Source organism: Schistocerca piceifrons, chromosome 2 (assembly GCF_021461385.2).
Source record: "Schistocerca piceifrons isolate TAMUIC-IGC-003096 chromosome 2, iqSchPice1.1, whole genome shotgun sequence".
Lineage (NCBI taxonomy): Eukaryota > Metazoa > Arthropoda > Insecta > Orthoptera > Acrididae > Schistocerca > Schistocerca piceifrons.
Window position 1 is genome coordinate 249,628,904 of NC_060139.1, and position 27,035 is coordinate 249,655,938.

The 27,035-nt window shown below is 41.0% G+C and overlaps 1 protein-coding gene across 2 annotated transcripts in view; it reads left to right on the forward strand.

The window, feature by feature from the left end:
- LOC124777186 (adrenodoxin-like protein 1, mitochondrial) overlaps positions 1–27,035 on the forward strand; it is an 85,433-nt gene that overhangs the window by 33,272 nt on the left and 25,126 nt on the right. For both annotated transcript variants that reach the window (XM_047252499.1, XM_047252500.1), the window contains exon 3: positions 6,422–6,528. In XM_047252499.1, coding sequence (XP_047108455.1) covers positions 6,422–6,528 — 107 coding nt within the window. The remainder of the gene's footprint in view (positions 1–6,421; positions 6,529–27,035) is intronic.

Below are 27,035 nucleotides of genomic sequence, written 5' to 3' on the forward strand. Positions count from 1 at the left end.
AACGTCGGAGCCTTTCGTTTCGCAGCAACCACCCGGAATCTTACAATGCTCCATTCAGTGAGTGGGAATTTCGCAGTGCCCTAGCTGCTTGCCCTGAAACCGCTCCTGGGCCAGATGGCATCCACTGTCAGATGCTGAAACACCTTTCAGTGGACTGCCAGCGGCGCCTTCTCGCTCTTTACAACCGTCTTTGGGTCGAGGGGGAGTTTCCGTCGCAATGGCGGGAAGGCATTGTCATCCCCGTTTTGAAGCCTGGAAAGAACCCTCTGGAGGTGGACAGCTACCGTCCCATTAGCCTCACCAACGTTCTTTGCAAGTTGCTTGAACGGATGGTGAGCCGGCGCTTGAATTGGGTACTGGAGTCTAGGGGCCTTCTGGCTCCATCTCAGGGTGGGTTCCGTAAAGGCCGCTCCGCCGCCGACAATCTGGTGAGCCTGGAGTCGGCCATCCGTACTGCCTTTTCCCGCCGTCAGCACCTGGTCGCTGTCTTTTTCGACATGCGGAAGGCGTACGATACGACGTGGCGTCATCACATTCTTTCTACGCTCCATGGATGGGGTCTTCGGGGTCCTCTGCCGATTTTTATCCGCAATTTTCTGTCGTGTCGTACCTTCCGCGTGCAAGTCGCGGCCTCGTCTAGTTCCTCCCACGTCCAGGAGAACGGTGTGCCACAGGGCTCTGTTTTAAGTGTCTGTCTGTTTTTAGTAGCCATTAACGGGCTTGCTGCGGCCGTGGGAAATTCTGTCTCCGCTTCCCTGTATGCTGACGACTTCTGCCTTTATTACAGCTCTACTGGCATTGCAGCTGTTGAACGTCAGCTACAGGGCGCCATCTGTAAGGCGCAGTCTTGGGCTGTAGCGCATGGGTTTCAGTTTTCGGCAGCCAAGACCTGCGTTATGCATTTCTGCCGGTGCCGAACAGTCCATCCTGAGCCGCGGCTATATCTTGCCGACGAACTCCTTGCTGTGGTGGAGACCCACAGGTTTTTGGGGGTGGTTTTCGATGCCCGGTTGACTTGGCTGCCTCATATCCGGCAGCTGAAACAGACGTGTTGGCGGCATCTAAACGCTCTGCGATGCTTGAGCAACACCCACTGGGGCGCCGACCGCTCTACACTGTTGCGGCTCTACCAGGCGTTAATCCAGTCCCGTCTGGATTATGGGAGCCTGGCTTATGGCTCAGCATCCCCATCTGCGTTACGGGTGCTGGACCCGATTCTCCACAGCGGGATACGCCTTGCCACTGGTGCTTTCCGCACCAGCCCTGTGGACAGCGTACTAGTGGAGGCAGGTGTACCTCCGCTGCGGTTCCGACGCCAACGTTTGCTGGCCGCTTATGCTGCCCATGTTCTCAGCTCGCCCGGGCATCCAAACTATCGTCTCCTGTTCCCGCGGTCGGTCGTCCGTATGCCAGAACGTCGGCCCCGGTCTGGTTGTACAATAGCGGTCCGCGTCAAGGAGCTTCTCTCTGGGCTCCAGGGTTTCACTGTTCCACCTCCTTTCCGGGCTACTTTGCATACACCCCCATGGTGTTTTCGTCGCCCTAGCCTTCGGCTCGACTTGGCACAGGGCCCTAAGGACTCAGTCCCTCCAGAGGCCCTCCGCCGCCGCTTTTATTCCATCCTGGCCACGTATCAGGGCTCTGGTATTGTCTACACTGACGGTTCGATGGTTGCTGGTCGTGTCGGGTATGCGCTCACTCTAGGGGACCGTTCCGAACAACGTTCCTTGCCGGATGGCTGCAGCGTTTACACTGCTGAACTGGTCGCCATCTTTCGTGCCCTAGAGTATATCCGCTCCTGCTCAGGTGAGTCCTTCATTATCTGTAGCGATTCCCTGAGCGGTTTACGAGCTCTCGACCAGTGTTTCCCTCGTTCTCGTTTGGTGATGGCAATCCACGAGTCTCTGCATACTCTCGCCTGTTGCGGCCGCTCTGTGGTCTTTGTGTGGACCCCCGGTCATGTCGGTATCCCGGGTAACGAACATGTTGACCGCCTGGCGAAAGAGGCCACCAGCAAGCCATCTCTGGACCTTGGCCTCCCTGAGACTGATTTGCGGGCAGTCTTCCGCCGCAAAATCTTGGCGCTATGGGACGAGGAATGGCGCCAACTGACACTGTCCAATAAACTCCGTGCTGTCAAGGAGACGACGGCTGTGTGGCGGTCATCCCTGCGAGCCACTCGCAGGGACTCGGTAGTTCTTTGCCGGCTCCGCATTGGCCACTCCCGGCTGACACACAGTTATTTACTGCGCAGGGAGGACCCTCCTGTATGTCGCTGCGGGGCGGCTTTTACAGTGGCCCACATTCTGTTGGCCTGCCCCCTTTTAGCTGTGGTCAGGCAGACATTTGCGCTGCCTGATACGCTCCCTGCCCTTTTAACAGACGACTCCACTATGACTGACTTAGTTTTACGTTTTATTCGGGCAGGGGGATTTTATCATTTAATCTGAGTGTTTCTGTTTTATTTTTTTGTTTTGTGTTGATTCAGGCCTTTGGCCTATGATTTTACACTGATTTTTTAATGTGTTTCTAAGTGGTTGGCTTTTCCTTTTTTATTTCTATGGTCGGCCAACCACCGTCCATCTCTATGTGGTTTTCGTTCGTTTTGTCTTGTCTTTGTCCCAGTCTCTCCTGTTCTGTATCGTCTGTGATCTCTTCTGTTCCTCGTTTTTGTTCTCTGTGGGTGTTCTATGTCTTTGGAAAAAGGGACCGATGACCATGGCAGTCTGGTCCCTTTAATCCCCCCAAACCAACCAACCAACCAACCTCACAAAGTTTATAAAGCTGGGGAAAATTAGGGACATGCGAAGCTGTACAGACCATAGGACTGATCTTAGAAGGTGGATTGAAGAAATTCAAACCTACAGTCATAGCACTTGTAGAGTGAAAGAAAACTTTTGATGATGTTGACTGGAATATTCTTTTTGAAGTTCTAAAGGTTGCTGAGAGAGAAAGATTATCCACAAACATGTATAGACCAGAGAGTTGTTAGGAGTTGAAGGACATGAAAAATAAGTGGTAGTTGAAAAGGGAGTGACACAATTTCACATGGAACAAGCTGGGAAAGAAACCAAGGAGAAAGCTGGAGAGAGAGCTAAATTTCAGTAAAAATAAATAAATAAAGTGTCGATGTTTGCTGATGACGTTATAATTCTGCTGGAGACAGCAAAGGATTGGAGTGTCTTGAAAGGAGGGTACAAGACAAATAACAAAAGTAAAATGTGAGTAATGGAATGTAGTTGAATTAAATTGTGCAGTGCTACAGGAATTAGTTTCAGAAATGAGACACTAAAAGTGAGAAATGAATTTTACTGTTAGGGCTGCAAAATAAGTGATGATGGTTAAGTAGAGAGGATATAAAATGTGTATTGGCAATAACAAGAAAAACATTTCTGAAAAATTTAATTTGTTAACATCAATATAAATTTGAATTTTAAGAAGTATTTGAGGATGTTTGCGTTGTAGCCTTGTACATAAGTGGAATGCGGGCAATAAACAGTTCAGGCTCAAAGAATTTGAAATGTGGAGCCATAGGAGAATGTTGGAGATGGGAAGATTGGATAACTACTGAGGTGGTTTTGAATCAGATTGGGAGAAAATACATGTGTGGCACCATTTGACTGAAAGAAGAGATTAGTTATGAATAGGCTTTCACCGGATAGACCTACATGGAGCCCTGATTAGAGCAGTATTCAGACGAAATACAACAGCAGCATTGAAAAAACAATTGTGGTGGAGCAATTCATAGTTAACTGAATAATCTAAATCTCATTGCATTACAAAAAGGCAGTGATAGTCATGTAGGTAAATAACCTACAATTTTTCATGAATTTAATTTTTTAAGTATTAGAATATTTTTATAGTGATAGTATAGGGTTCCGGTCCCAGATTCATACAGCATGCAAGATGTGTGATGGTGAGGTCCTAGTTACATTTGAGAGTGCCAGGGAAACTTCATTTACAATAATACATTTATTAGGCAGTAATACTGGATTGTCTTTCAAAGCATCATGCCACAGTTGGATCAGCGGATTATGCCTCATCAGCAGCAGAAAGCCGCCATGTGCAGTATGGCCAGTGCAACGAAGCATCGGGTGGTGGCAGCAGTATGTCACAGGATAGCTGTCAACTTGCGACATCTGTCTCTATGTATCAATCTCTGAAGTGGTCTTGTTGCATCGAAGATTTGCACTCAGGAGTTACTTGGGGTTGGCTGTCAGACACGCTTTTAGGAGACAGAACCCAGCCGCATTGGTGACTGCCACAGGAACAGGAGCAGCTGCAGCGGCACCCACTCATTCAAATGTGGATGACAAACAGCATACCAGGTCTCACGGATCAGACCTCCAGAAGGCCTACTGGGAAACGGTGGCCTCTGCGCCCCATCAGTTGTGCCTCGGAAGTTGGAAGTGCAGCTGGCAGCAGCAGCAACAACAATGTCCTTCCAGCTGGACTTGTGGTTCCATAAACGATTGAAGACAGCTAGTCGTGCCAAGGGTCAACATCCATAGCCTCTCCTCTTATTGGACTGCTGCAGCTGACACTATGGCTGAGAGTATGCACTGCGCAGTCGTTACTCAACAGCCAGTTATTTGTTAGCAACCAGTCATTTGTTAAGAAGGGTGGAGTATTCATGTTGGCACTTCATGTACGCTCTGTGGCAGTGCGGATGGCTATGATATCATGTTTCCTGGTTTTATCTCACTGTCAGCTCTCCTAGTGACTTCGGACTTTCGCAACTTTGCCTTTCAAATGCTTTTTTTTTCTGGTTCAACACCTGAATACTTAATGTTGCCTTGTACCTAGCCTTCCTTAAAAACTCTGCTTTGTCTATGATGTTATATTTCACCTTCCATTATATCATTATGCTTTACTCGCAGACCTGCGTGCTCAGTCGTTCCCCAGTGCTGTGATAACTTCTATGTTTGCACAAGTTGCTCGACATTTTCCTCTACTGTGGTGTACTGGTCATTGACTCAGGTGGTTTGGCTTCCAGGAGCTGCCAAGGTGTCAGCTGTGGATACTATCTTGGGGAGTAACAGTATTGAAGTAGCCCCCGTTTCAAGATCTGGTTACAGATTCCAGATGTAGAAACATAGTAATTATCTTTTATTGAATGTTGTTGCTTCGTGTTGAGATGTAACTGATGTAATAGTCTCTTGCAGGAGCCATTAATGTGTCAGCTATATTACTCAAATCATGTCTGCTGACAATTTGAAAAATTTTCCATGAAAGAACCAGACAGTGCAGTATACAGTCTCATAACTCATGCCATTTGAATAAAATTTTGAATCAACACTGTCTTTCAGTACTTGAATCCATATATGTTTGTGATTTTTTTAAATGTATTTTTCTCAGTTTACATGTGTGGGATGTTTTCTTACTGCCTGTTAACACTTTTCTTTTGGTACACAAGAGTCCACAGAATTGTGCAGGCAGCCTAAACTCATTATCCCTAACCTGCCCATGTGTGAAAGTGCATATTATGACACACAAATACCTTCAAGTGAAGACATCTGCTGCTATACACTTTGATGCTCCTACTGCACACTCACAAAGTGGCTTTGAGAAGAAAGAAGGAAGAATATTGCAATTTGGGGCAAAGAACACATGAATGTTTTGACAGTAAGAAATGAAACCATGTTTTTTTGACATTAGAAATAAAGATTATCACAACAGCATTAAACAAAGTATGCAGTACATTAAAAGAATGTAGGCCACAGACAGTCGTGGAAAAAATTAAAAAGAAAATAAAAACTTTGTTCCCAGTGCTACTGAGAAATATGTCATGGAGACCTGAATGAAAAGTGGTGCTGGCAGTGAGGATGTTTACTTACAAAAAGTATAATTTGATAGACTACGATCCAGTGGCATGGATTCTTATAATTGCCCAAAACTTCTCAGACTGAGTAATTGATGTTCTCATTATCTTGTCTTGTGTTGTTAATTTCTGTTGCACAACATCTAATACAAACTGATAATTATACTCACTCATCCTTAATTTTGAAATGATTGTCTGTTGTCATACAGATGTTATTTTCAAAGAAATCTCAAGCTTCCCCACTCTTCCTGTCATCTCATCGTTAATTAATGTTTTATTCTTTTCATGTTTATTACTGCAGCATATAATGAAGTGGCCCCAGAGAGCACAAGAACTACTAATTTTTCCTTTTAGCACTTGATGCCACGATAGCATGCTTTTTCTGCAAGCTGTATTGATGAGCACCTTGTGGCATGTGTAAGCACGTGACTTTTCCTTTTCACTATAGTGTGTGCTTTGTTGTGCACTTCAGGGAATGTGTAAATGGGCACTTACTGGGTAGTCTAGTTGTCATACTTATTATTGTTGATGAAGGGTGGTTTGATTGATTATTCCTGTTTTATATTTAACACTATTAATTATTTTTGTTTTGAATTTCAGAGTTAATGTGACATTCATAGATAAAGACGGAAAAGAAATAAAAGTAAGAGGGAAAGTTGGTGACAATGTCCTATATTTGGCCCATAGATATGGAATTGAGATGGAAGGCAAGTTGTGTTATTCTTTTTTATTAAATTTATTTCTCTATGCTAATTTTAGTTGATCTGTGTGGGGGCACACACTAAAGTTGATGTTACCAAGACGTAAAAAGATGGAAGAAGCAGTGTAATTATGCGGTGACTGTTTAAATTTTGTATTAGTAGTAATAAAATGCAGGGATTGTGCTGGATGGATAATGGCTGAAAACTGAATTAAGTGAAAATTAAAATTGGAAATTAATTGAAAAATCATAGAAATGTTTAACATTAGTAGCAATCGAAAAGGAGAGAAAATCACAGCAAAATGATACAGAAATTGAGGGAAGTGAACGTTGGAAGAAGCGTGAGAAGGTAAAAGAATAGAGAATTTGGTTAATCATATAGGAGGAGGAGGATGATGATGAGCTAATTTCAGGTGCAAACAAGACAAAAATTTAATGGAAATGAAGACATAGATTCGCTTGTTAGTTGGATGTTCTTGTATGGCAAAATACTGTCAGGCTTGAATCAGTTATTACTACAAGACTAATAATTCATAAACAGTGGCCACAGTGAATGGATTGTGTCTGTACGTGCTTATCGTTTAGTGATTGTTTTACCTGTGACATCTTAGTATCAGTGTAGGCGCATGTTGTTGGTCATTAAGAATTAGTATTGTGTAAATTTATAAATTGGTGTGGTGTGCATACTTGTTATGCTGGGAAATTGATACTGGTGTATTGTGAAGAGCTTGTGGATCACTACTGTGACCTAAAGAGAGATAGTACAAATATTCACTGTAATATAAGTGAAAATACGTATTTGAAACTATTGCATCTTTCATGACTTCAGCTTCTGTTAGTATCAATTTTCTTTTTCACTTTGTTTCTTTTAAAATCTTGTACATTAAGTAGTATACAGGGTGTCTGAAAAGTCTTTCTCTGATTACATAAATTGATAACTCAGGCTAGAAGTAAGATACAAATATGAAACTGGTGTCTAATTGTTTACAAACTATCAAAGTTTTTTTCACACATCAGTAAACTTCCACTTCCATTGTTGCCCAATGACAGTACACGTCGATATGACTTTGCGGTAGAAATGCTATCACGTATTGAGGACGATGATGGTTATCTCAGACGAATTGCCTTTTCCGATGAAGAAACCTTTTTTGTCAGTGGAGTAGTGAATTGCCATAATGTGCGCATTTGGGGTTCACAAGCCCCTGCGAGTTCGTGGAGTGCAGCAGAGGCAGTCCAAAGGTGAATGTTTGGTGCACGCTATTACACGATCGAATTATCGGGCCATTCTTCTTCGCTGAGGCAGTGTATATGGACATGTTGCAACTGTATGCTGTTCCTCAGCTGCTTCAGTATCACCCCGATATCTTGTTTCAGCAAGACGATGCACCGCCTCATTGGGGTTTGGACGTCCGTGCCTATCTCGATATGACCTTTCCTGGGCAATGGATTGGTCGTGATGGGCCAACGGTTTGGCCTCCACGCTCTCCTAGCATAACCCCATTAGACTTCTTTTTATGGGGTTACGTCAAGGACGAGGTCTACTGAACACGTGTACCAGATCTTGAAACCCTGCGGCAACGGATAACCACAGTTGTTGAATCGATCCCTCCAGTGATGTTGGCTAATGTGTGGACGGAAATTGAATATTGCCTAGATGTGCTACGTGCTACCAAGGGTGCTCATGTGGAAGTTTACTGACGTGTGAAAAAAAACTTTGATAGTTTATAAACATTTAGACACCAGTTTCTTACTTCTAGCCTGAGTTATCAATTTATGTAATCAGGGAAAGACTTTTCGGACACCCTGTACATGTGAAAGGTGTTCAGCTATTCAAAACTCCATTTAAACTGTTTCTCTTTTTATACTCATTATTCAAGGTAATGTATTTGACATGCTGGTTCTAGTTTTATTGGAAAATCAGTTACTGTACTTGCCCTTTCAAACCCACCAGCTACTGTTGTGTACATTAATGTTTAATGTATATTAGCTGCAGGAGAAATATTTTTCCTCAGTGGAAATCTCACATGCACATCTGTGAACGTTCATTTTCTTCTTTATGCACAAGTACTCCCACCTGTTGCACATCACTGTAAAAATAACTACAAGTGAATGAAGCAGTGTGCAGGAGCCTGTGACCACCAGACTTCATGGAAGTTGTTAGTTGTACTCCACTCCAAAACTTATTATTATTATTATTATTGACATTTTGCATGGTAATTGACTTGTCAGCTTATTTACTACAACTGTTTTAACATCTTCTGTTCTGTGAGAATGAAACTGACCCCATACTGATAGAGCAGGCTTCTTTAGTAGGCGTCCAGGTCACCTCGACTGAATTTTATATATGAACGATCTCATTCCTCCTCCATTCATCCATCCAGCCTTTATTGTGTACATTGACAAATACTCCTTTTGGTAATTTTTCCTTAGGAAGCTTCTTTCTTTTAAAAGTCAAAAGTGGCAGCAATTTTGTGCCATCAGCACAGCTGGATAAAGTGACTGTTTACTAAGTCTCTTCCTACCCTGAGTTTAACAGTAATGCTTTTTGTGCCTTGGGATCCACAATTCTGTTAGAAGGCACATCTAAGATTTGCGGAGTCTAATCTAAATTTCCAATTTATGAAAGTTCAGACTTTTCTGCTTCCACTAATGACAAATCAGTGAAATTTAACAATTTTTTGTTCGCATTTGTCTGGCCTCTGTGATATTTATGTCTTGGTCTGCATACAAAGCCAAGACCTCTTCATAAATCTTTAACACCCTGATGTTGATCCATTTAAGTCGAAAATCCCTTCGTTAGAGGATATTGCTTTTGCTTGATGATCATTTAAAAAAAAAAACTGGAATTCCAGCTTGTCTGCTTTGTTAGTTGATATTGCTTCTGCTTGATGAATGATCATTTTCGTTAAAACTGAAATTCCTGCTTGTCTGTTCTCTAAAATCCAAGTAATGAGTTCTGCTTAAAGTATGGGCCACGTAGCAGTTCCAGTTGTCAGCTTGTGTTTACTGCAAGGTGCTTTCTTTAAAACATCTAGATTCCAGCAAGTTCTTATCATTTTTTTCAGTTGTAGGTGGCCTGAAATGCCTTTCTGCAGCCCTGTTTCTGTGCTCCTTAGCATATGCAGTCAATTGCAGCTTAAATGCAATAGTATAGTGATGCTGTTTTTCAGGAATATTTTGCAAATGAAACCACAGTATAGGTATGACATGAGTGGATCTTTGTACTACACACACACAACAATAACTGGTGCTTGAATGAACAATGTAAAAACTGTATATAATGGCGCAGGTGCATCCACTGAACTCTATACAACTGGAATGGTAAAAATTCACGAGGAAGCTAACAATGAATTGCTTCAAGCCGAAATGTAGAAATTTTGAATGAATGGAGATAATAGGTACCTACCTTAACTTGCTACTGCTGTGTAAGACATCCAGTTTTTGGGCCTACTTTTGAAGGGAAAAAAGGGCATCTTATAACTAAAAGTTATACCTACTTGAACATTCCACATCATTGTGTGGTAAGAAAAACCTTGTTATCTAACATGTATTTCTGGTTGTAGTGACACCCCTAATTATAAAGATTGGCAGTTCAACTTGCAGATAATATGTTTAAATTTATGTGGAACTCATTAATTTAAAAGATATTTAGTACTGAGTTTCAGAAATAGCTCCATTTTACATTGGAGATTTTACCTCTATGCTTGCTAAAATCCGATCTTCACCATTAATTTTTTGTAGACCTCAATTTTATGCACAACTGAACATACTTAGTTGATTAAGTCATTATGAATCTAAACTTTTTTTAAATTACTAGATCACCACGTTTTTTATAAACTGAATTTTTATTGATTCTTATAGTCCATCCTCAGCAGCAGAACCTAACCCAGTGATTTTTCAAATGATTGTGTAGTTCCCGAAATAACAGTTTGTTCATATTAAATAATTCGATGTCATTCAGGCAGTTGGTCTGTGCCCCGTCCCGAGCAAGCTATCAAACTTGCAACACCCATGTCAAGTGTGCTCCCAGTGTTCTCATGCAATGCCTATGTTCAATTTGTTCATGAAAATATGTCTATCATCTACAAAAATTTAGTAATTTCAATGTTTAAAAGCTTTTAGTTAAACTCAAGTTAATGAATATTTTGACTGCATTGTGTTGTGGTTGATATGAGGTTTGGACTATCATTGTCGTTAGAATAAGCGATTGTCGAGAGAGGTGACTTTCATTAAGGACAATATGGTGCACAGTGATTGTGTAGCTAGCTCATATATATATATCTCTCTCTCTCTCTCTCTCTCTCTCTCTCTCTCTCTCTCTCTCTCTCTCTCTCTCTCCCTCCCCCCCCCCCCTCCCCTCTCTCTCTCTCTCTCTCTCTCTCTCTCTCTCTCTCTCTCTCTCTCTCTCTCTCTCACACACATCGCTCATCGAGTGATGTGGCACAGTGGTTAATGCTCTGGACTCTCATTTTGGATGACAACAGTTCAAACCCACATCTGGCCATTCTAATTTAGTTTTTCCACAATTCCCCTGATTCGCTTCAGGCAAATGCCGGGATGGTTCCTTTGAAAGGGCATGGTCGACTTCCTTTCCTAATCTGATGGGACCGATGACCGTGCTGTTGATCCCTCTCTCAAATCATCCAGCCAACCAATCTCTCTCTCTCTCTCTCTCTCTCTCTCTCTCTCTCTCTCTCCTCCCTCCCTCCCTCCCTCCCTCCCTCCCTCCCTCTCCATCCCATCCCCATTCCTCTCACTGTGTAGACTGCAGTTTTTAATAATAAAATATGTAGAACAGTCATACCAAGTGTGTATGTCTTACATAGCAATATGGTAAGTTAGCACAGTTACCTTAAATGCTTGTGCTTCTTAGTCGCTTCTGTGCCATGTATGTTAAGGCAATTCACTCAAAAGGTGGTTTGGACACCACAGGGCTTAACTTGGGGTGGTTCTATTGAGTGAGTAATATGGAGGCCTTCAGTTTAACATGGGCTCAGAATCATGGCTACACTTAGTCCATTTCACATTGTTGAACATTACCGGAGTGAAAAGTGGCAGATAAAAATTGTGGGAAGAACTGAGGATTGAACCTCAGACCTTTGTATGTGTGATCTAGCACATAACCACTAAAACATAAAGCCTTACTTTGTGGGTGTATCAAATTGAAAATTTACTTCAGAAAACTATAAAATTGCTGACATCAAATAGCTGGTTGTTATTTATTGTCGGGGGACGAAATTGCAGTACTACCAGTGGACATGTGTAAAAGTGAAACTCTGTACCTAGCATTTGGAATTATTTGGCCCTCATTTATGGATGAAAGAGGGACAGATTGGAGAAAGTTATAAACGAAGGCTAGATCACTCAGACCTGAGGATGAGAGGGGCACACCTATTGTGAGTATGAGGATAGACAAAGGGGGATACAGCAGAGGGATAAGATGGCATATTGGTAAGCACTGTGGAAACTTAGTAAGAAATGAAGATGAATAGAGGGAGAGGACTGGAAATATGGAATGAATAATGCAATACACACACACACACACACACACACACACACACACACACACACACACACAGAGGGAGAGAGAGAGAGGGGGGGGGGGAGAAGCAGTGAGTAGGTGGGAGGAAAGAAAATAATGGGGAAAACAAATAAATAACATATATATTAATAAAGATCAGAAAGGAACGTAGATTGGGGTTTAACGTCCTGTCAGAAAATGGAGGAGTGGTGGCGTTGTATGTTAACAGAGATAGTCAAGGACGAGGGCAGGATTTGAGGATACATTGGATAGGGGGTTCCTATTTCCAGTTTTCAGGGGAACTAGTTGGTAGCAGGCACTTGGATCCCATCAGTGATGCTGCGGGGCATGCCCAGCAACTGGGTACTGATTGTCCCCAAGGTGGACAATTCCTTATTTTGTTGTTTGTATTATTTTTATAAAGATTTAAAAGCTAAAAGATATTACGAATAACATTAAGTGTGGGCATAAGTTGCTACTGTTGGGTAGAATTGTGATTCTTTGGAATCTTGATGCCATTTTCCTTTAAAACACATTTCATCTGTTTATGTAGCATGTGGGGACCATTGTGTGTTCTGCTAGTATTCTTTGCAATCATGACTTATTAGCCTACTCATTTATCTCCCTAATTGCTACTAAAGCCAACTTTTCCTCTCCTCCACAGGAGTTCCTTGCTGTGGTTGATCACTTCTCTCTGTAGTGTGTTATTTATTCATATACTGTGATCTTGTGTATTATTAGTTCTTTGTTTATAAATTTTCTAATCAGCATTCTGTGAACTTTGTGCTGATTAGCTGATTTAATCCAAGCAGTCTTGACTTGCATGATCTCACGGAGCCTGATAATAAGTAAAACAAATAATAAATATTCCTTCTCATTTGCCATTGTTCAACCAGCAACTTTCCTTTTTCGTCAGGTTTCCTATAACCTCATTTCCCATCATTGTTTTCTATTTATGTTACTATAAGAAGTAGACACAGAGTGTTAATTTCCACCTTCATAAAATAAGGCTACGTTATTAATTTTTGGTTTGCAGGTACACATTAAAATCCCATGCCACAGTACTGTAGCATGCCACTGCACTAAGCGAAACCAAATGGCACAGCCTTTCTCTGGTTTAAAAATTGGCAGTATCTTTTTGTTTTGATTACTTTAGCAGAGTGCTATGGTATTGTGTTGTGGGATTTCAGTGTGTACCAGGACTGTGGACATGTACCTGCAAACAAATAATTCATTATGTAAATTTATTTTTTCAAGGTGAAAACTGAAACTACACCTTGTAGAATACCTTGCCATTTCACTCAAAATCTTGTAGCATTTATATCTTGTTTGAACCTTACCCCAGTTCTTGCCCTCATAAGTGTGTAGCGTGTTTTTAGTTAATTCAGATCCACTTTACTCTTGTAATTTGGTATGTGCCTTTGTTTATTGGTATAGTAATTGCTTCCAACTTTATTTTACATTTATTCTATTTCCCATTGATCAATCTCCTTTCTCTCCTTCATACTAATAGGCCTCAGATGGGGAGAGAGAAACTGAAGTACAATTTGACATTGCTGCCTCAGTGACATATTGTTGTTCATGCCCAGCTTGCCACATTAAATTTGTCTTATCTTGACAAAGTTGTCCTTATTGCATTCATTCCATATTGATTCCTATTATTTTCATCACACAGTTAAGTTCATAGACATACTTCCTCTTGTCTGCACAAGAAACTTGTGCACTCCCAAGAAAGGTAATAAATCCTTCCGTTTTATCACTTTGTGCAGCTTAGCAACTGCCTCATATACACAGATAACTGAATTTATTATCCTGAAATCATAATACTTGTTTCCAGCTGGTTACTGTAATTTTGCACTTTACTAGTCCCCATTTCCAGAGTGATTTCAAACAACTCATTTGATGATTGAAAAATCTATGGGTGTAGTGCTCTTTCATAGTATCCAGTGGGCACAGTATTTTGGTGATCAGACATGTTGCCATCGACAGGTGTCCTGACTAACTGACTTCGGGTGCAAGAGTAATTTATATCCCATCCTCCTGTGAGCTGTTCTGTATGCTGCTCACACCTAAGGGAGTGCATTGTTGTCTGAGGCAGCAACTGCATTGCCGTCTGGTCAGCGATGCCTGGCAAGGTGGCCCGGTGGCGGTAGCTTGGGTATAGTTACTCTGTCCACCCTAGCTGCCAGAGTTTTGTGTTTGCTCAGTATCTTCTTCATTACACCCAGTACTGATTCTCAGGCCTTGCTGAGATTATAGCTGTAGTCCCAGTTTAAGATTGTCCCTGATACATATTTTCAGTGTCTGTCTAGTGATGCTGTCCCAATATTCTGAAGTTTGTGCTAATCCAGGCAGGGTTCATGTTCCATCGCATAAGTCATGGACATACAGAGCTCTGTGACTGCCAACTTGTTGGGATACATAACTTGAGTGTGCTGCTGATGTTCTTGGCATCGATGTTCAGGGGTGCACACTGTTTGTCAATCTACATGTTGCCACATTGGCACAGGATCTGTTATACCCCTGCCTTCCATAAACTGAGATCATCTTTGACTCACCCCAGTAACACCAAATGACATGTTCCACATCCACGAGGATCTCCTCAGCACGAATCTATGGAACAGGAAAAAAAAGAACCCTTGTTTTATTGGATGGAAAAAATACAGTTCGTACTGGGTGGGTGCCTTTTCATTGTGGGTCTGATTTTTCGTAGAAGCACGCTGTTGTGTGATAAAAAGCCAGTGTGGCTTCCTCTTTCTCCATGACTGTATGTACTGTTCAGTCAATAACTATGTCAAGAGAAACTGACCAATCACTCCTACAATCAGACCAAATCCCCTTGCATCACTGATTATGTGCTGCTAAGAAATGTAAGGTTAACGGTCATGACTGTGTGCCTAATATCCTTCCCATGTCCCTGTTTAGACTTAAAGACAATTGAATCATCAGTCAAACAATGGAAACTCCAGGTAGGAACCTCCGAAAATGAAGGAAGAGAGAGATTGGTACTTACCGTAAAGAAGACACGTCAAGTTGCAGACAGGCACTATTAAGACACTCACATGTAGCTTTTTGGCCACACCCTTCGTCAGTAGAGATTATATACACACACACACACACACACCACACACACACACACACACACACAAAAGCACACTTCACGTGGCTGAAAGCTATATGTGCCTGTCTTTTAATTGTGCCTGTCTGCAACCTGACGTGTCTTCTTTACGGTAAGTAACATTTGCTACATTGTTGAATTATCAATCATTTAATTCAAGTTTACAATTGAGGTGTCTAGTATCTAAAATGCCAGTCACAAAATTTACAGAGATGTGTTAAAGTTATTAATTTATAGTAGAAACAGAATAAAATTTTCACTCTGCACCGGAGACATGGCTTAGCCACAGCTGGGGGGGATGTTTCCAGAATGAAATTTTCACTCTGCAGTGGAGTGTGCGCTTTCCTGGCAGATTAAAACTCTGCAATATCCTTTCTTCCAGTAGTGCTAGTCCTGCAAGGATTGCAGGAGAACTTCTGTGAAATTTGGAAGGTAGGAGACGAGGTACTGGCAGAAGTAAAATTGTGAGGATGGGCCGTGAGTTGTGCCTGGGTAGCTCAGTTGGAAGAGCACTTGCCCTCGAAAGGCGGAGGTCGCGAGTACGAGTCTGTCTGGCACACAGTTTTAATCTGCCAGGAAGTTCCTAAAGTAGAAATTTATCACTAAGATGAAACAAGAATATACTTCAAAATCTATCATGTTTTCATGTTACAGAGCATTGAATTCTTTGTTGTGCAACAGAATGGGCGAAGGCTTGCAGGCAGTGAATTCAAACTGCCATTTCAAGGAATGAATAAAAATCTTCATGCCACAGCATTTTTCTTTGGAATCTTGTGCACATAGATTATGCAGCAACATGGCCATGTCTGTAGGCAAAATAATTACTTATGTTGTATATTGTTTGCTGTCATAATATTTCATTTGTATGTTGGCAACAGCAGTCCTTCGCACAAATTTTCGTATTCACAGGCTTCATACTGTAATTGGCACAAAAAACAATCCTGTTTCCTGAGTGCTTGTATTTTGTTGTTATTGTGGAGTGTAATGTGTATATTGCATCAGTGGTCTATGTGAAATGCCCGATATTGTAAACTAAATGAGAGCCAGTTGAACTAAAATAACAATGTTACTCAGTATGAATGAACAGTGTCTATCATAATAAGGGTTCTGTTAACATGTTTGATTATTTGCCTATCATTTTCTTCTTATTGTGTTAAAGAGCTAAGTGAAATACAAACTTTCAGTGAGAGAAATCCTATTTTGTATATGCCTCAGTTTTCTAATGTTGTTCTTTCTGTGTTATCCAATTTGTCAAAATGCTTTTGTATTGCTATAAAGAAAAATGATTGCAGTGTCACTTTATTTTCATTTAATTGCTTTTTAACAAAATTTTGGAATTTAAAAAGAGTACAGTTTCATAAAAAAGAGCAAAATTGTATAAAATAGTGAAAAGAAGGGGCAAAGTCAAAACCTAAAATAACAAAAAAGGGGGTTCATCATGCATAAATTTTCAACAAAACGAGGGGCATTTGTGACCATTGTTTTGACTGAGAGTTTGCATCCTTATTGAAAAAAAATAGGCTGTCTTTGACTTAGCTGGTTTTGTTGCTAGATGAAATGAAATGAAATCTTTCTAGCTCATCTGTGTAGTGGGCACTGCCCCTTCAACCCATGGCTTCATCCTTTGTCGTGATGAGCCTACAGAATGTGTGGCATCATCATAACAGAATGCCATATTTTAACTGAATATTGTTTGTGTACTAATAAGAGGGGCGTTAAATGGTTTGACTGGAGATGTGCTTTTTATTTGAAATGATGATTGAGCAGGTGTAGCACTAGTGCAGCCCAGTAGACTGCTTTTGATGTGTTAGCATGTCCCACTCAATTTCTCCGGTGCTATTGACGAGTAACATGGATATCATTGTTGACAACTGAGTGCTACTGACGAGCGTAGATATGCCATCGTTCAGGTACCTTGGATGCTGTTGATGAGTTTAATCATAGTACAGACTTCCACTTGGCTGCTTAGTTATGTTCAGATACCCTTGTCTTTTGTGATCTCATTTTACTGCATTCAACTTTACTTTAAATCTTACTATTCACCGGGACTGATATCAGTGTTTTTCTTATCATCTGTTCAATAAAGGAAATGACAAGTGTTTAGTTGTGAAACCATGAAGGTGTGATTATTGGCAGTACTGGGAGTGAATTACTCAGTGTCCTGCAGATTGTGGAAGCAACAGCCCCAGCTGTCTGTCAACAGGTGTGACACTGCATACAGTCTTGTTTCAACAAGTGGTCTAATTGACAGTGCTTTCAAATCAAAGGATCTGAAAGTGATAGTAACTTTTAGAATGGGTTACCAAAAAAAAAGACCAGCCTTAGGTCTGTGCAGATTTGTAACAACTGTAAATTTACAGCAAAGCTTCAGGTCAGAAACAAATTTTGCACCTACTCTATTGTTTGTCTTGGCTGTGACAAATCTTAATGTGGCAGGAGAAGACTTTGGAGATAGCACTCCAGAAATATTCAGTATAGGGGTGAGGCAGGCCACACAGGTAGCCCCCGGACCGGATAGAAACCCAAACACACAGTCCGTAGCACAGGAAGATGCATTAGGCAATAATGAGGGCAGCATTCAGCTCGGCAAGTGGCAGGGACATCTATAGCAGCCAAAAGGTTAAAATTTTGGGGGTAATCATGACTCCCTCCCAGTTGTTGTTGTTGTTGTTGTTGTTGTTGTAGTTGTGGTATTCAGTTCTGAGACTGGTTTGATGCAGCTCTCCATGCTACTCTATCCTGTGCAAGCTTCTTCATCTCCCAGTACCTACTGCAGCCAACATCCTTCTTAGTCTGCTTAGTGTATTCATCTCTTGGTCTCCCTCTACGATTTTTACCATCCACGCTGCCCTCCAATAATAAATCGGTGATCCCTTGATGCCTCAGAACATGTCCTACCAACCGATCCCTTCTTCTAGTCAAGTTGTGCCACAAACTCTTCTTCTTCCCAATCCTATTCAATACCTCCTCATTAGTTATGTGATCTACCCATCTAATCTTCAGCATTCTTCTGTAGCACCACATTTCGAAAGCTTGTATTCTCTTCTTGTCCAAACTATTTATCGTCCATGTTTCACTTCCATACATGGCTACACTCCATACAAATACTTTCAGAAACGACTTCCTGACGCTTAAATCTATACGCGATGTTAACAAATTTTTCTTCTTCAGAAATGCTTTCCTTGCCATTGCCAGTCTACATTTTATTTCCTCTCTACTTCGACCATCATCAGTTATTTTGCTCCCCAAATAGCAAAACTCCTTTACTACTTTAGTGTCTCATTTCCTAATCTAATTCTCTCAGCATCACCCGACCTAATTCGACCATTCAATTATCCTCATTTTGCTTTTGTTGATGTTCATCTTATATCCTGCTTTCAAGACACTGTCCATTCGGTTCAACTGCTCTTCCAAGTCCTTTGCTGTCTCTGACAGAATTACTATGTCATCAGCAAACCTCAAAGTTTTTACTTCTTCTCCATAGATTTTAATACCTACTCCGAATTTTTCTTTTGTTTCCTCCACTGCTTGCTCAATATACAGATTGAAGAACCTTGGGGAGAGGAGAGTTGTTAAGGAGCACATTTGAGTGATGAGTGGCTGGCTCTTTCTTTTTTGGTCAAATGTTTGAGTGTAACAAAAACATGACTCCTATAAATTACGCAATAGATTCTTGTCGGATTTTTCACTGCCAAATGAGGAGTGGGTAATGGAGGAAAGGTTTTTGTATTTTCATAACCGAGAGAGTGGGAAATAGACAAAATGCGGGAACAAAATGACCAGCGTGAGAGGTAGTTTGGCAAAAATATAGATTAAATTGCTTGCGAAAAAGGATGATTAAGAAAAACATAGTGATTTGAGGGGAAATTGAAGTGTTTTGTGAAAAAATCCTGCTACCTCTGTAAAAAAATAAAGAAAAACTAACTCTTCAGGGCCTAGACTTTTGCACATGTAGAGCCTTGACAACACCGAGACATTACCTTAGAGATGTTTACAAAATCACTTTCCTGGCATCTTCTGTTGTGGAAATGTCTTGAATTTGGTATGTAGTTCAAAGCCAGCTATTTTGACCATTAAATGTCACACCAATGCAACTATTTGTGTGTGGAACAGCTAAGCCTTGAAGAGATGAGCTTTGGGACTTCAATTTAAATTTTCCCTGAAATCACTTAGTTTTTCTTAATTACCATGCTTTCAAGCAATTAAATCTCTCTCTCTCTCTCTCTCTAACCTCCCTCCCTCCCCCCCCTCTCTCTCTCTCACCCCCCCTCTCTCTCTCCCCCCCCTCTCTCTCTCTCTCTCTCTCTCTCTCTCTCTCTCTCTCTCTCTCTCTCTCTCCTCTCTCCCTCTCCCCCTCCCCCCCTCTCTCTCTCTCTCCCCCCCCCCCCCCCCCCCCCTCACTCTCCCCCCCCCCCCTCTCTCTCTCCTCTCTCTCTCTCTCTCTCTCTCTCTCTCTCTCTCTCTCTCTCTCTCCTCTCTCTCTCTCTCTCTCTCTCTCTCTCTCTCCCCCCTCCCCCTCCCCCCCCTCTCTCTCTCTCTCTCTCTCTCTCTCTCTTTCTTTCTTTTTCTCCAAAACTACATCTCGCTTTCCTTCCACTATGTTTGGCTACAAAAATTCAGACCAAAAACCTGTGTGTAATTTCTAGGATTCATGTTTTTGTTACACTCAAACCTTTGACAAAAAACACGCATTCAAACAGAAACTTGCATTGTCAACACCACAATGCCTATCAAATGTCTGTCTGACTGCTGAAAAGCATGCTCTCCTTAGATATGGTACACTCGAGTTTCCATACATCATCTGAGTGCTTTATTAAAGATGGTCCTTCACAAACCCAGAACATTGGCAGGTTTCAGCAATTCTACGTGGTGCACAATTTCAAGTGGATCAACGTTATGAAATTTGTGCCGTTAATTACACATCTGCTGCCAGTGGGCTTAGTTTCAAAAGCATTTATCTACTCTGTTACTCATTTAAGACGAATTGGACTTTTTATAAATTTTTCCACTCTGCCTTCAGCACTTTGACATTCAGTAGTGACGTTTGTCCTCGTAAGCCCTCACATTCAGCAATACGTTGGCTCTGTACTCAAACCAACTGTTTTTGGATTGTAGTGTTATCCTTGGCACACTCCTTACCCATTTATACGACACAGTTTCAGATAGTATTATTTTGGAAAAAAGCCATAAAACTTTTTTCAAACCAAAATATATTTTTGCAAGAAAGAGCAATTCTTAAACAATTTTTCTACATAATTGCCTCCGTTGTTCAGACACTTGTCATAGTGGGAAACCAACTTTTTCTATGCTCTCTGTGTAGAAAGATGCTGCAGTGAAGACAGCCACTGCTGATGACTTTGTCATCGTCAGTCTCCTCCAAAAATAATGCTTGCTTATGAACAAGTGGTAGTCAGAAGGTGCGAGATTGTGGCTCTGTGGTATATGGTCAAACTGGTCCCATCCAAATTGCTGAAAAAGGTTTTGTACTGGCGCCATCAGAATGTGGATATTTGTTGTCAAGAAGTAACCCTGTGTGTTGACTGAGCATTCAACACCTTTTGTTTTGAATTGCATGCCAAACTTTTCTCTGTGTTTCACAGTATTGTACTCCATTGACGGTTTCACATCTGGGAGGGAACTCAGCAAAGAGAATGCCCCTGTCTGTCTCGAAACACAGTACACATGATTTTTTTTCCTTTTTTTGTGCTGACTAGATAGTTTCAAATTTTTATTTTTTGGGGAATCGTGAGTGCCTCCAATCCATCGAGTGTTAATTTGATCCTGGAGTGACATGACAAACCCAAGTTTCATCACTGGTCACAATTCTGTTTTTGAAGTTGCTGGGTGAAAAATGTCAAAGCACTACCAAGTCACTTCATTTTTTGGACATCTGTAAGCATTTTTGGAACCAAGTGAGAAAACAATTTGTGAAAATTTCAGTGATTTGTGACCATCTCATGCAAAACAGTTTTTGAAATTTGTGGAAACTCTTCACAAAGAATTCTTATTGTGAACTGTCAGTTTTCATGAATTTTCTTATTAACTTTCTCCACCAAATCAGCATTGATGACAGGAGCCCACCCGCTCTATCCTTTGTCATGAACATTGACTTGACAAGAACGTTGACCTGTCATGAACATTGGTTTGTCCATCATTGAATTATCTGCCCCCTTTCTCACCGTTCCATTAGCCATTACATTTTACCATAAATCTGTACAAGTTGGCAATGAATTTCAGCTGACTTAACATTCTTTGCGTTCAAAAATCATATTATGGAACATGCTACAGTCGGTGAGTTCGAAGATTGCCATAAACATTTTGATCAATCACTAAGAAAAGGTAAACACATCACAATCTGGCTGTAATGACATCATTGGGAAGGCAGTGAACCAGAGAGGTGATCGTGAATGTGCATAACCAAGACACTGTTGCTGCAGTGACTGTAGGATGAAATGGTACTTACTTTCCGGATGTACCTCAAAACTCCCTACTACAACAAGCTGTCCATTTTGCCATTTGTACATTACAGTTGCTCCTGCCTAGTTTTATTACAATACTCATATCTCCTTTAGCTTCTTTGTATCCTTCTGCATTACTTCGACATATCTAAACCTGTCATTTGTCCATCTGGTCCAGTTGATCTACACTTTGGCCAAGCTCGGCCCGAGTGCTTATGCACAGGTTGACAAATAGAAAATTCATAACTCTGCTGTTGCAAATTACTTTTAATGCTAGAAATGTCATTGCTTCACTGTAATAGGGGTGTATTCGTTGCAACATATGCTCTGTCTTACTAAGGACATATACATGTAATTTGCTTAAGTAATTTTGTTTGTCCACCTGTCCTCTCCACAATGCAAAATGAGGCTTTCGTTTCCATTAATTTGGCGTGCCCCTATTGTGTTGTTTCTGATTTTGTTGTTTCTGATTTTGTTCTAACAAAAGGCACAATTAATATGTGATGCTTAGAAAGATCAGTAGTTTCATTGCTCATCTTATCTCTATTAACTGCTGTTTTATTTTGTCGGCAGCTCTTGCTCCATTCTGTATTTTGTGTGGATAGCTAATTTGATTATTATATTATCTTCGTTTGTCAGCCGTTCCCTAATTTGAACAGCCATTTGTGCTGCCAGCGACTCTGCTTTGCCTGTAGAACACTCCTAAGTGCAGTAACTAGTATTCTGTCCAAGGAATACACACATTACCAGTAGTCCACTGATTTATAATATTTCAGTGTGTTATAAAGATGCATATATCATCAAAATAATTGAAGTGGTTAGATAAATAAAATCTACTCACCAAGCGGCAGCAGAACACACACACATAAAAGACAGTTGTAATTGGCAAGTTTTTGGAGCCAATGGCTCCTTCTTCAGGCAGAAGAGTTGAAGGGGAAGAAAGAAGCGTATAGGAAAAGGACTGGAGAGGTCCAGGAAGAGTGGTAGATTTCGGGAAAGTCACTCAGAACCGTGGGTCTGTGGAGACTTACCTTACGGGATGGTAAGGAAACACTGATTGTTGGGGACTCAACAGTCAGTCTTTCCCTTCTCATCCCGTGCGGTAAATCTCCCCTGACCCACGGTTCTGGGTGACTTTCCTGAAATCTACCACTTTCCCTAGACCTCTTCCAGTCCTTTTCCTTTGCCCCTCTTCCTTCAACACTTCTGCCTGAAGGAGGAGCCATTGGCTCCAAAAGCTTGCCAATTAGAACCATCTTTTATGTGTGTGTTCCAATACCGCGTGGTGAGTAGATTTTTTATCTAGCCAGTTAAATTATTTTGTCAATAATTGTTTTCATTGCATATATCATCAGTTTTTCAATGCAATTAGTGTGAAGAATATCTCTTACTATAGAAATAATATAACAGCAACAATTTTAAACCATGGGTTTGCTGCGTACTCTGGTGCACCGGGCACATGTGATATCTGATAAGGACAGCCTTCCTAAAGAATTAGAACATTTGCAATCCGTCTTCAGGGAGAATGGATATTCTACACGCCAAATCCGCACAGCTGTAACAAAGAAGAAATGTAAAGAGAAACAAGAAGAAGAAGAAGAAGACGTCAGGTCCAGGGCGTTTCTTCCGTATGTGGGTAACCTCTCCTCTAAAATAGGAAGGATTTTAAAGAAGCATTGTGTTAAAGTGATCTTCCGACCACCTACGAAAATATCGGCTTTGCTTGGCTCTGTGAAGGACGATCTGGGTCTGAGGAAGGCGGGTATTTATAAGATCCCTTGTCAATGTGGCAAATCCTACATTGGCCAAACTACTCGTACAGTACGGGAAAGATGCGTGGAGCACGAGCGCCGCACACGTCTACTACAGCCCAACAAATCAGCCATAGCAGAACACTGTATTTCGACGGGACACTCCATGGATTATTGTGGAACAAAAATTTTAGCGACAACTAGATCTTTTTGGGAATCCATTATCAAGGAGTCCGTGGAGATACGATTGGCAAAAGATCTTATTAATCGAGACGGCGGCTTTCAGATGTATAAAGCATGGGATCCTGCAATTTCTTTAATCGCTTCACAGAGACATGGGTCTGCATCTAGTGCGACGGCTGACGAAAATTGATTTTATACTTTCGACTACCGCGCCTCAGCTGCGCGAAGGAGCTTTACGACAGATAGCGCAAATGTAGGTACACCACTACGCATGCGCGGCCCGCTTCTGCTGCAGAGCGCGCCAAATTAGGTAGGGGGCGTGGTATTAGCCTTCTCCACTGCGCAGGCGCCGCCGCGCCAATTTTCGGTATATATAGAACGACGTGCACCAGTAATCTTCAGTCTCGTACTCACCTGAAGATGGCTGCATGTTTGTTAGCCGAAATATCATGCCAAGATGTCAACGTGACCCAGCTGCAAGCCCGAAATATGATGGACCAATCAATACGCTGGGAAAACTTCAAGATACACATTTCATATCATAATAATGATTTACTTATTATTTTCAATTAACAAAATAGACACCTCTGAAACTGTAAACTAAAAACAAAAAAGACATGAATTTAAAATGTAATGTATTAATTTAAAACATAAAAGAAAACTAGGTAATTAAGTATATTGATGATACTCTGACAGCACATTGTGTACAGCCTTTTTTCCAAAATCGGTACCTGAGAAACCAGCTTTATTACAGATGAATGGATGTGGCATGAAAGCTTCCTTAATTTTTGTTGTAACATAAGTTTTCATTTTACAAAATTAAGTAATGGTGGTGGGGTATTTTGCAAAATTTCATGTTATTGTAAAGTTAGTTATACAGTTTTCAAGAATGTTAATTACGTTTCACCTTTTGTGTGAAATGTGTTTTTTATATATCAGGGTTTTGTAGTTATTCCCTCTAAACCTAATATGCCAAATTACTTTTCAGGGTGTGTTTTACCCCTTAAAAATGAAATTGGGCAAAAATGAAAAAATACGTATTGCACATCTGCCAAGTTTCAGCAAGATTATTTATTTACACTTGAAAATTTTTCCTTGTCTGTGGATATTTTTGGTCTGGACCAACCACAAATTTTGGGGCGACACAAACACTGACTCCCATCACGAGAGAAATGCTGTAACCATCAAATGTCCATGCATTGAAATCCACGCTGAGAGAAATGTCAACCATTAACTTTCAGAGTTAGATTCATGATGGTTGATACTTCAAATGTGAAGCTTCATTGTATGTGGAATGGAATCTCAGGAACACCAACACATCAGTTAAGTTCCAGGAGTCTTACTTTTTGTAAATTTCTAATATCATATGTATTTGCAATGATGAAAGAAATTAATTTTGGCTCACATCACCCATAATGTCTTGTGCAATTGCAGTTAACTTTGTCTTCCTTGTATCATTTGTGCACTTTTTCTTCAGGAAAACTGTGTCAATAAAAGATCAAAGTATCTTTGAAATGAGCTCCCTGTAATTTTCGTAGATATGATCGAGTGTGGGTATTGTGTATTAATGAACACCTGGAACCAAATGGCTTTGACAATAAGTTTCAGCTGTCTCCTGAATTGTGTGAAGGAATTGCTCTTCCTCTGGAACCAGGAATCAAATTATTTTGTATCCTGTACTTTTGCAGCATATAATTGGCATTATTTGGATTTTTGGTCACTGGGTTTTCACAGTTTTTATTGTTGGATGAAAGTTGGCTTTAATCGTGTTCATCAGTTCATACAGGGAAAGTTGACAGTCCTTGTCATTATATTGCAGGGAAGAAGAATAGTATCTATGTCACTACCTCAGTTACATCCCTGAAAATATCAAGTCTTTTCTCTCTTCACTGTGTGATCAAGCATTAAAGTATTTTCATACAAAATGTATAATACTGTTCACCTGAGGCTAGTAAGTGTGAAACAAGTTGAAATGTGTTATGGCCTGTCCAACTTGTCAAGTTTCTCAGCTGATTCAACTATATTTTCCTGTACTCTGATTCTTGAACACTTTACATTAAATTGCTTAGCCAAGGGAAGTTGGCTCTGTCATGGAGGAACTGTGCTGTTATTCTTGATCCACATAAGAACATCTAGTTTTTGTTGCAAAGGCAGCTATAACTGATGAATGTAACTGTTGGGTCTGATGTCTTTGTTGAACTCTCATTACATGGGTAGAAATAAACTTTTTATTGATGTATTGTGTCGGATACTTGTCATGAACTGTTATTGACATTTCCCCCTTGAGATGACTGCCTTTCCCATCCTTCCTTTTCAAAATTGTTTCATAAAATATTTCTAAGCCTATTTGTTTCACTTCCATCCTTAAACCTCTGTTCTTGAGCTCACTGTCCAACATAAAACATGAAACTCCTCATGTTTTTAAAAACTGATTGCAAAATAACAAATGTGGGGAAAAGAAAAAGATTAACTGAAGAGGCTTCTTTAAAAGTTGGAACTGTGGAAATGATGATTGGGGAAGGAAAGAGATTCAGACAAGACAGCTAGACTCTCTACTGAGAGACTTGAAATGCAAATACAGAAACAGAAATAGAGGGAGAAAATGAGAGCAAAGGAAGTGAGAGAGAATACAGAAAAAGAAAGCAAGGCAGATAGAGAACAGTGCATCAAGGCATGCGTGCTCCAAAATGGTGCAGTGGACATGGAAGGTAATTAGGATAAAAATGGCAAAGAATTAGTCTTGTTTAATTCAGATATAATGCAGTTGCACAAACGACACATCATTTTCACATTGAGGGGGGGGGGGGGGGGGGGAATACGAGAGTTGGAATTTTAATAGTGACAACTATTTATTTACAGCTCGTACAAAAGAGATATGTGTTTCAAAGTTTTACTGACCTTCAAAGTAGTTGCCAGTATTGTGTATAACCTGTTGCCAGTGATGTGGAAGTTGTGGGATCCTCTTAGCAGTGCCAGTTGTGGTTGACAGTTCGAGCGGCGCGGGTCTGTTGCCCCGACAGATTTGTAGCAGTTCTGAAGCGAATGCCGTGAAATGTTTCCTTCAGTTTAGAAATCGAGTTGAACTTAGGAGGGCTTAAGTCAGGGGAGTGCAGTAGGTGGTATAGCACTTAGCAGCCCCATCAGCCAAAGAAATCGGTAACAGCTTGTACTGTACGCACTTGAGCGTTGTCCCTGCAAAATGATGGTCAGGTCCTGCAGAAAGTGTCATCACTTCTGTCTGTAAGATGGTTGTAGGTTGTGTTTCAAAAATGAACAGCATAGAGACAGAAGTGATGACACTTTCTGTAGGACTGACCATCATTTTGCAGCACGTACAGTGCAAACTATTACTGATTTCTTGGACTGATGGGGCTGCTAAGTGCTATACCACCTACTGCACTCCCCTGACTTAAGCCCTCCTAAGTTCAACTCGATTTCTAAACTGAAGGAAACACTTCACCGCATTTGCTTCAGAACTGCTAC